The sequence below is a fragment of the Dermacentor silvarum genome, chromosome 3 (assembly GCF_013339745.2).
Source record: "Dermacentor silvarum isolate Dsil-2018 chromosome 3, BIME_Dsil_1.4, whole genome shotgun sequence".
Lineage (NCBI taxonomy): Eukaryota > Metazoa > Arthropoda > Arachnida > Ixodida > Ixodidae > Dermacentor > Dermacentor silvarum.
The window spans coordinates 102,355,615-102,366,460 of record NC_051156.1 but is presented as its reverse complement, the minus strand read 5'-3'; the positions used below and the strand labels follow the sequence as shown (position 1 = coordinate 102,366,460).

General features: G+C 45.9%; 1 protein-coding gene across 2 annotated transcripts in view; it reads right to left on the bottom strand.

The window, feature by feature from the left end:
• Positions 1-4,677: 4,677 nt before the first annotated feature.
• The window catches only part of LOC119445635 (sulfotransferase 1C2A), a 346,853-nt gene continuing 340,684 nt past the window's right edge, over positions 4,678-10,846 (bottom strand). For both annotated transcript variants that reach the window (XM_049663475.1, XM_037709902.2), the window contains exon 2: positions 4,678-5,793. In XM_049663475.1, coding sequence (XP_049519432.1) covers positions 4,801-5,793 — 993 coding nt within the window. In that variant the 3' untranslated portion in view covers positions 4,678-4,800. The remainder of the gene's footprint in view (positions 5,794-10,846) is intronic.

The window sequence follows — 10,846 nt, the reverse complement described above, 5'->3', positions numbered from 1 at the left end:
GTCTATAGAAATTCTGCAGACATTTGTCTACAAAAGTGAAATTTCATTGATCTATAGACAGTCTATAGTCAGTCTATAGACTCAGACATTTTGTAGACTAGTCTACAATTAGTGTATGGCCTACAAAAAGTCTGTTGACTTCATAGACTAATGTCTACACACTTTATATAGATTTCTACAAAAATTTTTGTAAGGGAAGAAAGTTTCGCTTTACGAAGGAGGCGGAGTTCATGGAATTAGTGTTACGTTGGCCTTCGACTACAGCATGAGAGTAGTCTGGGGAAGAACGCGAATTCTCTTAAGATGGCGCTGGGGATGTCGCTTGTGCGCGCTGGTCACTCGCATGGAAGAGAGCCTCCGGCCGCTATAGGCGAAGAGTGGCTCGCGTCCTGTCAGCATCATCTCAGGAGATTTAGTTTGCTGTTATATCTTTGCTAATACTAAAGCTTTGTTACCTAAGAGGCCCCCATGCCTCGTACCGTCCATCCCGTCCACAACGAGGGCAGACGCAAGGCGAGAGCAGTAGCAATTATCAAACAGATAAAGCAACAAGGCATCAGAGCACGCTTCGTAGACGCCGCGGAGTACAGCGATGGAAAGACCTTTGCCGTCGTCGTGGCCGACTCCAGCTGCAAGCTTTCGAATAGCTCTTCAATTCGCACTTCAGAGTCGCCGACCAAGCCGCCATCGCCCTCACCCTGCTAGACGGTCGTGGGTCTGAGATCTATAGCGATTCTAAAACGGCAATTAGGGCTTTTCAGCAGGGTCGCATCGCCGAGCAAGCTGCTCGTCTTCTTAGTGTCTCGAATCCGGATGCTCTCATGCATCATTCGATTCACTGGTTTCCCGCTCACGTCGGTCGGTCGAGGGTGCTCCCCCGAACTTCAATGAGTCTGCTCACGAAGCTGCGCACGACCTCATCGACCGCGCTTCCTCCTTAAGGACAGCCGACACCCCTCCCACCTACGGCCACAGGGATGCCCCCGATACTCACAACAAGGTTACGAAATTCTTCTACATGTCTAGAACACTATTTCCACCCCCTCACCCCAAATTGAATAGGGCTCAAGCTGTTTCGCTTAGATTTTTACAGACCGGCACATATCCGTGCCTAGCCTAGAGCACTGCACGGGCCGATTTTTTCAGCCCGGGCCCGGCTCGGGCCCGTTTTTACGTTGAGCTGCAGCCCGAGCCCGATCGAAACTTTTATGGCGAGACCCGGGCCCGGCCCAGGCCCGAAAATAATCTACGTTACCCGCCCGGCCCGGCCCGCCACCACTTTACCTTAGGCCCGAGCATGGCCCGAACCCGGCCCGAGACCGAAAAATACATGTTTTTTCAGAGTTGAGACGCCCGAGAATAACTCGCTGCACGTTACATGCGCACCACCAGAAAGCCCGAGCGCGGCCTGAGCCCGCGTCAAAAAAACCCGAGCCCGGCCCGGGCCTTGGCCAAAAAGCACACTCCGTGCCCGAGCCCGGCCCGAGCCCGTGAAAAAACTGCTCTACCCGGCCCGGCACGGCCCACAGGCCGGGCCGGGCCCGGGCTTTCGGGTAAGCCCGAGCCCGTGCAGTGCTCTAGCCTAGCCATTTTGCACGAAGTTTACCCTGACGTATATCGTGACGACGCCTGCCCGTCCTGCGGGCAGACCTCCACTCTAGCACACATGCTCTGGAAGTGCAGGTCGAGATACCCCAAGTTCAGCAAGGTTGAGTGGGACTCGCTTCTGCGTAGCCCCGCTCTAGGCAAGCAAATCCTGGCTGTCCGGCGTGCCCGCGACCGGGCCGGTGGGCTAGACCTGCCGGTCCGGACGTGGCACTAGCCGGGTGCGCGACGAGTTCGCATCCTCACCGGACCTCCAATAAAAGTTACTTCACTCACACAAAGCTTTTTTACCTTTTTACAGCGAAGCTGTTAGTGCGACGAAAAGCGCTAGAAAATATTATGTGCTAGTTCGCATGATGCTAAAAAAACGAGATTATTAACCCAGTTTCTCTTTAGAAATAACTGCAGGTCATACTAATGGTGATGTGTATGAAAATTTTAGAGTGCGTTGGTCGTTTAGGAGTTAAACGAAAATTGGTAAATCGCCGTTTTCCGTGTGTTTGGAGGTATTATATCAAAGGCTTACAATGTTGTCCCGCTCCTCCGAGAGAACCACAGGTAGTGGCAATTGTATATTTGCAGGGAAAATGGTTAAAATAAGCGTGGCGTATAACGACCAATTCAAGCGCGTAGAATAATTGCACGCTTCACGAATCCTCGCTATACAATCCTTCCAGAACTTTACAATCGTATATCACGAAGAGCGCTCAATTTTGCCTAATTTCCTAACCGTAACAGTCGGCTAAACTATCGTGTCTAGCTAAATTAGGACCGTTGCCATTGATTACCTAACTCTTGTTTTCTTCCTGTCTTTATGTGTTATACGACAGTTGCAGTACATTACCCCGGTGTTCTCGGTGAGCAAAACGTGAGCTTTGTGTTTGGTTAAAATTAGCGGCAGATAATGGGCAACGCGTCTGCATACATCTAGGCGTGTGAAATAAATAGCGCTTTAGTAGCAACTTACGTATGTAAGAGCTCCGGCGCGCGTTTTTGGTGTACTTTACGAATGTTGCAGAGCTTAGCCCACTGCCTTGAAAGAACTATGAATGCCACCGGAATCGAGCATAATGAAAACAAAGGGAACACTGATTTCAACGTGCTCCCGCAGTAAAATGCGTGGCTATGAAATACAGCTTTTCTAAAGAATTCCTTTAAGATGTGCACGAAAGGTGTTATATGTAGGCAACGGAAATTCCTGATGCAACTCAATCTAAAAACAATACGCGTACGAACGAGGTAAATGGAGATTCACTAAAAGACTACTTGCTACCTGTTCTAAATTGTTCTTTCGTTTCTCCTATTGTTATTATAGCTAAGTTATAACAAAACGAACTTAAATTTTCGCGGTCTTGCTTCCCAAATGTTTGTGAAGGCTCCATGTTATTTCTAGCAAAATAATTTAGCACTTCCATTCTCCTGGTTCTTCGCACTTACGGCAAAAGTGTGTTACATATTATTGAAGGCAGGACTCGAAAATGCTAGCAGCCACTTTAGGACTTTTCGGATCTCGAGTAATCGCGTGATATTATTTAAACCACGCGAATGATGCTCGTGATATTTGATGATTGAATGATTTCCTGTGTCAAATGTACCGTCTTGAAAATCTTATCTAAGACAGTACTTCACCCTGACCGCCATTTATAGCTTCAGCCCATGCAACTATCTTTCAAGGTCTTCAAACTACTTGATGCTGCCTACACAGCCATGCGGGTCTATTGGTAATTCTCTCAGGTTGAACAAAACAGCCCTTAACGAATAGCCGTTAGCACTGCATTTGAGTTATATTTAATCCAAAAAGTAGATTATTTTACACAGTTTATAGGCTATAGTAAACAACGTTTTGCAAGGCTTTATTAATCCAAGATAGCATTCATGCCTGATTTGAGGGCAGGACAACAAAATATGGTTCCTACGTCTAATCCTACGTTAAGACACATCTTTGTATTAGTGCGAGTAGGGCAGTCCTGCGAAACAATTAAGCCAGTTCCACGCTTGTGAAATATGATTAAACTGCGGAGCTCTGCTAGCGTGGGTGTATAGCGTAGTGGGGATGACGCTCACCTTCGGACTTTGAGTCATCATCATCAGCCTATATTTATGTCCACTGCATGACCATGAGTCCCCGGGTTAAAATCTCGCCTCTCACTTCCTTTCTCTCTGTCTGTGTTTCTCTATATTTTTCTCTCTAGTTCTCTCTCTATTCTCTCTCTCATTTTCTCTTTCTCTGGCCCATAGCAAGTTGTGTTACAATCATCGGTACAACGCAATCATATGGTTCCCATAAATGCATAGTATGCAAGCGTGTGTCTATACCCTAGTTTACAAAAGATAAAACTAGGCTAAAAAAGTAAGCCTTGATTTTGAACGTTGAAGTCGGCTATAAAGGAAAAAAAGTTGTACAGCCTAGTGGTTATGACGCTCGCCTTCAGACCGTGGGTTCCCAGATCATGGGTTCGGAATCCCGTCTCGCCAGGAAACTTTATTTTGTTTTATTTATTTATCTATTGAATGCGAAGAATTTCTTGCCGGCGGCTCTGTCCGTCCGTCCCGCGTCCAACACCCCCACAGCGCATGCGCCTCCCCTCCACATCTCTCTCCTCTCCTACGCTCCCCCCTTTCTCTCCTCTAGGAATCCTCAACAGAGCGGCGCCTGCGTGCCACACCCCCACAGCGCATGCGCGTCCCCTCCCCCCTCTCCTACGCTCCCCCATTTCTCTCCTCTAGGAATGCGGAGCGGCGCGCACGACAGGTGGTGCGACAGCTGTATACTCCGCTTGGGGCGCCACGGTAGTTCCGCGGTATGAAAATGACGGAGCGCGCGCGCCTCATTCTCTCTCCTGTGCAGCGCCGCGATGAGCGCTCGGGCCGCTGCCGCGAAACCATCTCCCGCTCAAGCTAACCATCTCCCCGCTGCTTCACATCCACACATGGTTCCCTTTAGCGGGAGATTAATTTTTTTCTCTCCCTCTCTGTCTGTCGCTCTTTCTTTCTCTCTCTGCACCTCCGCTCCTCATTTCACACTCTCTCCACTTAGCTCGATACTACGAAAACCATCGCTCCGTAGGGATCAATCTCGACCTTGAACAACTCCGCTGTTAAAAGTGTATTTATTTGCACCTCAAGCAGCTAGCGTGATCAACTATGCTTGCTTCAAAGGAAACTGAAATTGTTCTCCAAGCCATTCTGTTCATCTCACGTGACGATACTAGACATCGCAACTGCCTCCAACCGAATGTCTTTCCACAACTCCATGAAAACAGCTTTATCCCCTTGTTCTTGTATCTTCTTCTCCACATGAGCTAGTAGATCCGGCGTGAAGTATTCTTTCCAGCCGCCAATTTTCGCTGTTCTCACCATTGGATACTTAGTTTTATCACCCTGGTGGCCTCGACTACAGGACAGCTCGTTCCGCTGAAATATGTTTTTCCAATCGGCTGAAGTGTTGTCTTTAAAATCTATAACCAACACGTCTCGCGAGTGCTCAGGCTTAGTCAACTCTACGACCTTCTGTAGGAGCTCCTCGTTGTTTCGCAGGGTCTCGAAGTACCGCTCACCCAAGAACCGTGACAACCGCAGAACGGCTCCGCGAGTGTCCCTTTTTATGTCTTCGTAGGTCACGAAGAACACATTTGGCTCGTCCTTCAGGCAGTAACCCGCAGCGACGTGATCAAAGTAACTTCCGTAGCCAAGGTCAGTCTCTAGAAATGCGTCGACGAACTCTTCGAAAGTGCCGTCTTGAAAATTCCAGATGCTAACGTCTGTCATCATGTTGTAGAACGAAACACATACGTCCCAAGGATTTCGGGCCACGTAGACGTACTTCACCTCTCTGTTCATTGTCTCCTTGCAAATGGGCAGGTGCGTGAAGAATAATCTTACGGGCAGTTCGGGCTTCCAGTCGCCGTGTCTCATATACTCTAAGGCGTGAGTGTGGCTAGTGAACTCATTGTACGTCGTGACAGGCTCGCCACCCTTGAGGATCAATTGCGTTATGTATTGCACCCAGTACGTTCCACTCTTGGGGTACGTGCTCTGTATTAAATCGCCTTTTTCGGGTCTGAATTTCAAACTCTCGCGGTAGATGTCCGGATCCAGCCACGCACATCGCGGCACGCCATCGACGATCCTGTGGAATGGCCTACGAGGTGTCGTGCCGACGCGTTTGCTGCTGGAAGACTTTTCCATCTGCAATAAAAAGAACATAACTGTATTACAGACATTGTTATGACAGGTATATTTGATTAATTTTAATAAATAACGGCGACCCAATGCCAGACTTTGGCGCTATAACCTATGTAAAAATAATGGCTGAAGTTCCAACACTTTACTTGTGTTTTATTCCCAGATAACGTGCGTTAGGATATAAAGAAAAAAATGTGGTTGATCCCTCTTATATAGGAATCGGTATAGAACACGAAAGTGAAACGTGTCTTCACAGAAGTAGTGTAATGTTTATTGCACATTGATATATAATGTCTATTGGTGTTTTGAGGCTAAAGCGCCCTTAGGCGTTGATGCACCCACGCTGACGCCTGGTGGCACGTCTCCTCCATCACGACTACCAACGTCGATGACCATGAGCAACCGTCGTGCATATGGAAGCTGCACTACGCTGCACACGCTAGCACAACGCGAAAGACGAAGCACGTAACTGACACACTAATACAACGCGCAAGACAAAGCACGTAACTGAATCGTCACCGAGTCAAATCAGCGCGTACAGCGCGTCGTAATTGCAGCCTCCGCGATCAACTTCAGAAACATTTTCAGAGCTAATTGCGGAGGCCACGCTCCGCTGTGCTGAGTACGGTGAACGCCACCTAGGTGGCGTTGGTAGTGCTTCTTGATGCCAGCGTCCCTTCGAATGCTGGCATCGAGGCGTCGTAGTGCTGAGACCACCGAAGCGTTCACTGTCGGTGCGCGTTAGTGTCATAATGCAGTACTTCTCTTTTCTGCTCGTAGGCGGCGGCACCGCCCCGAGCAAGAGCGCGGGTACACGGAGGAGTGTTAGATATATAAGGCGCGTCTGTGTAGCTCTCTGCAAATGCGTTTGTGGCGCAATGGGTTAAACGCTCGGCGATCTATCGTCGCGGACCGAGAGGTCGTGGGTTCGATTTCCAAATTTTGCATGTTTGTGGAACTTTTTCTTCTGGTTTCTTTCTTTGTATTATGTTCGTGTACATTGTAAGAACGTCATATCCGTGACGGAAATACGTCAGTGAAGTCTTGGTGGACCCCGGCATAAAACACTTTCGTGTTAATATATCTTCTATTGTCACAGAACAAAAGAAAAGATGCATTTCACATCGTATTAACGTTGAGCATGACACTAGTGGGGACCAAACCCAAGCACAAATAATCAAGTACATTAAAATGCATGTGCCGCTAGAAATGGTGTATGTGAACGTACCCATTTCAGTAGATGTTGATAAAACAGCATTCGCTGCTTGCCCCATTTATGCAATAAACATGTACGCTTTTAAAGTTTTGCATTAATGAGTAATGCCGCCCACCCCTCCAACGACTGTGAATGGCTAACCTCCTATATCATGGTCCCAAAGGACAGAATTACAGTCGTATCGTAATATTAGACATGCACTTCAGACTCCTTGGTGCAATGGCGTTGAACTTTGGTGTACATCATCCAATAAACGTTTTACGGTAGCGTTCGCGGTATCATGTATAGTTCTGCGAACTGTTTGATTCTGTTTATTTTTTGTGGCACACGTGTTACTGCAGGTGCTGTGAGCGTTGACACAGAGAAATATTAACGTAACACATATATGTACTAACTGTGATCAACAGATTGCCTTTTCCGCTCTGTTTTTTTAGAACCACCCTGTCTCTTCTATCACCAGAAGTACAATATCTATATGTAATCCAGTATTAGGTAAATCGCTATTAAGCCGCAATTGGCTTTTGTTAACATCCCTGCGTTTCTTTATTTCTCTCACTATATCTTCACATACAGTCTGCGTAAAGAATGTCATGACACATTTCCTTTTTTTAAGGAATTCACCAGGCTCCGTCGGATACCTTGTTTAATGTAAGCAGCGTGCAAATTGATGAAGACGACTCAAGAAGAAGGCCTAAAGATCGCAAGCCCACTACCTTACCACTACGCCATCCCGGTATCTAGCTCCTAAACCCCTTCCCTTTTACCTCAATAACAGTCTTCAAGAAGAAGACGGGATGAGCGCTTCTTGGATTACTTCCTACTTATCCGATTCGCCTCCTTCTACAACATTGTGTCTCAAAGTTTCCAGTACGTAACCGCGTTTATTAGTACCGAATCTACCATGACCCCTAATTTTATAAGCCGTCTGAAAATTACCGTGTTTCAATGACGCCGACACATGTACATTCTCATTTATTGAAAACACATTACACAGAAATAGCTTCCAAACACGCTTGGTAATGTTTTGCATAGATTGGCTTAATGAAGTGTTTTATTCAGAGGGATGTATTTTCTTTCTTGATACAAGAAAATCAATATGTGAGTATGTGTGGCTCATGGCACATCGCATGTCTGTGTCAGCATCCATCCTGTTTCTTGCCCTTGATTTGATCACTAGGACAGTCGAGAAACCACTTACACAGAGCTAGGTTGGTGAGAAAGGAAGGAGAACTTTCCGGGTGAATTTGTTGGTCTTGGGTGAAGCGGAAAGCATTTTGGCCCAGCAATTAGAGCCGCTCAACTGTGGCTATTCTGGAACACCTCTTTCTCTTCGGTGTTGTTGAAGAGTTAGTGTCTGAAGGCAGGGTCTAAACTTTTTTGGGCTTGACAACTGTTCTTTCATGTCTCGTTGCAGATCCTCTGCAAGTGGTTTTTAACCGAAGACCTAATTTATAGGTTGGAAAACGCTACAATTCCCCATCCCCACTTTCCTCTCCCAAAGAATTAGCTTGTCCAGGAAAGCCTTGATGTCGTACGTGTGCAATATGACGAGGGTATCTGGACCCTGTAGTTACCGGTTCAGTCAATTCGAATCTTCGAACACGTCTGCCAAATAGGCAAGACTGAACAAAATTAAATGGCTCTCCAATGACCTTTAACTACTGCTGCGTATTGTTCCCTTGAGCTGCCAAAAGTACTTATTTTCGTTAAAGTCCTCAAATGCACGCGCTAGAACATTGCCCTTTGACAAACAACAAATATATCTTTAAAACAGGAGGTCTTGGTGGACTGAATCAATTCCTTGGCGCAATTGACGAAAAAGTGGAGAGTTGAGTGCACATGCTGTGATATAGTTGACGATGCGGATCACAGCTTCTAAGATAACTTCGAGGGCAGCAGGGAGCGTCCTGGAGGCGAAAGCCTCACACTGGATCCGGCAGCTCAATCCAGGCAAACACAAAACAATGTTTCCTACGAGCACGTTTCCTCTTGGAAGATGTCGGACACCATGTTCATTACACCTACAGCCTAGTAACTGCCAATCAGTTAGCATTGCACTGAAACCAGTACAAACAGGAAGAGTGTTAGAGAGAGAATGACAGTGAACAAGGATGAAGGCCTGAAGACTTCCGCCATGCATTAGAACAGCATATACGCGAACGATAGGCATACTGACTATGTGCGAACAAGCTGCCAACGCTGCTGAGTCATCGCAAGGCTGAAGCAGACAGAATGGTCTCGAGACAACCGAACCATGCATTGTTCTACTAAAGGAGATGAAGTCGGCGAAGCGTCACCGCATTGCGAACGAAACAAGGGAATTCTTCCTTGCCTCTGGGTTCATAAGCGGGTTCTGCAAGAAATCATGCGAAACATGCGATTGCAGAGCTGGGGAAAGTGAACACCATGATACCGCGTACATCTCACCATGGTGTCGCTCTTGTCTAACATATGAGCCACGATAGGCTTTTTGTGTTAAGCGACACTCTCTTTGCCTGCTTGCCCAGGAGTTTGCGTGGCCTCCTGCTGGGCGCTCGGTTTCTCCCTTCATAGGAACAGCAATTTGTCGATTCGTCGCTATATCAAACATAGCGGTAGCTGAACATAACGTTAGAAGGTTTACGATTGAAAAATAATTACGTGCAGCCACACTGCCAATTATTCCCATACATATCTCCTGAGTCCCAATTCTACAGTTTCGGTGCTACAAAAGTGGCTACTGTTGGGAAGCGGTCTCCGTTGAAGTTTTCTTTCGGGCTACTGAAGTTTTACATCGCCGTTTGTCTTGCCGATTCGCCGTCAATCTTGTGTCCAAAGCTAACATTACACTCGGTATTTTAAACATTATATGTATATATATATATATATATATATATACATACCACACATGGTGCATAGGACGACAAAAAGCGTCATAGATGGCATCACAGGCTCAAGAAATCACACCAGAACTCATCTCACAATGACTGTCCAGGGTAATGCGTATACCATTCGAGCAATATAACGACCTGCCGTATTCCTGAAGTCATTTATTTAAGAGGGAGCATTAACTCGGGTGCTCCTAGCTAAATACATGTAAAAGGAGAACTCATTTTTCTCCGCAACCACTGTACCAAATTTGACGAGGTTTGGTTCTTTTAAAAGGAAAGCTTAATATCTGGTAACTGTTGGCTTCTAATTTTTATTTAGGTCGCAATTTTTCAGTAAATATTGATAAAAAATGAAACCTTTCAGAAAACAAAACTATCAAGTTTACAACTCTGTAGCTCAACAATTAAAGATGCCATCACAATTATGTGCATTGCATGTAATAGTACATCTCATGCGGACAAAATTTATATTTTACACATGAATCTAAAAAAATTGTAACGTAGAAATACAGCTTTTGAAGAACCCCTGTACACATCGTAACGAATTCACATAAGATATAAATTGACAAATTGAATTTGTCCGCTTTGTATAATATAATGGATGCCGTTTACAGAACCACGATATTCGTTCTTCATGCAGACATATTATTTGTAAACTTCGTGCTTCTATTTTTTTCGGACCTTTGAATATTTGAAAATTATTTTTAAAGAACTCAAGCCCAAAATCGAAATTATGATTCAAACAGTCACTAGAATTTAACTTTATCTCTCAAATTTCACAAATTTCATTAAAATCGGTCCAGGGGTTATCCTAGAAAAGCGTTTCTGCATTTTACATGCATTTGAAGAGGCCGCATCGGTGTTGGCCCCGAGCTAAACCTTCCTTTTAACCCGTGTAGCGGTAATCGTGAGAGTTTAGTTGCTTCGGCTATATGCCACATACTCGGATATCGTCCCACTTTTCTATGGC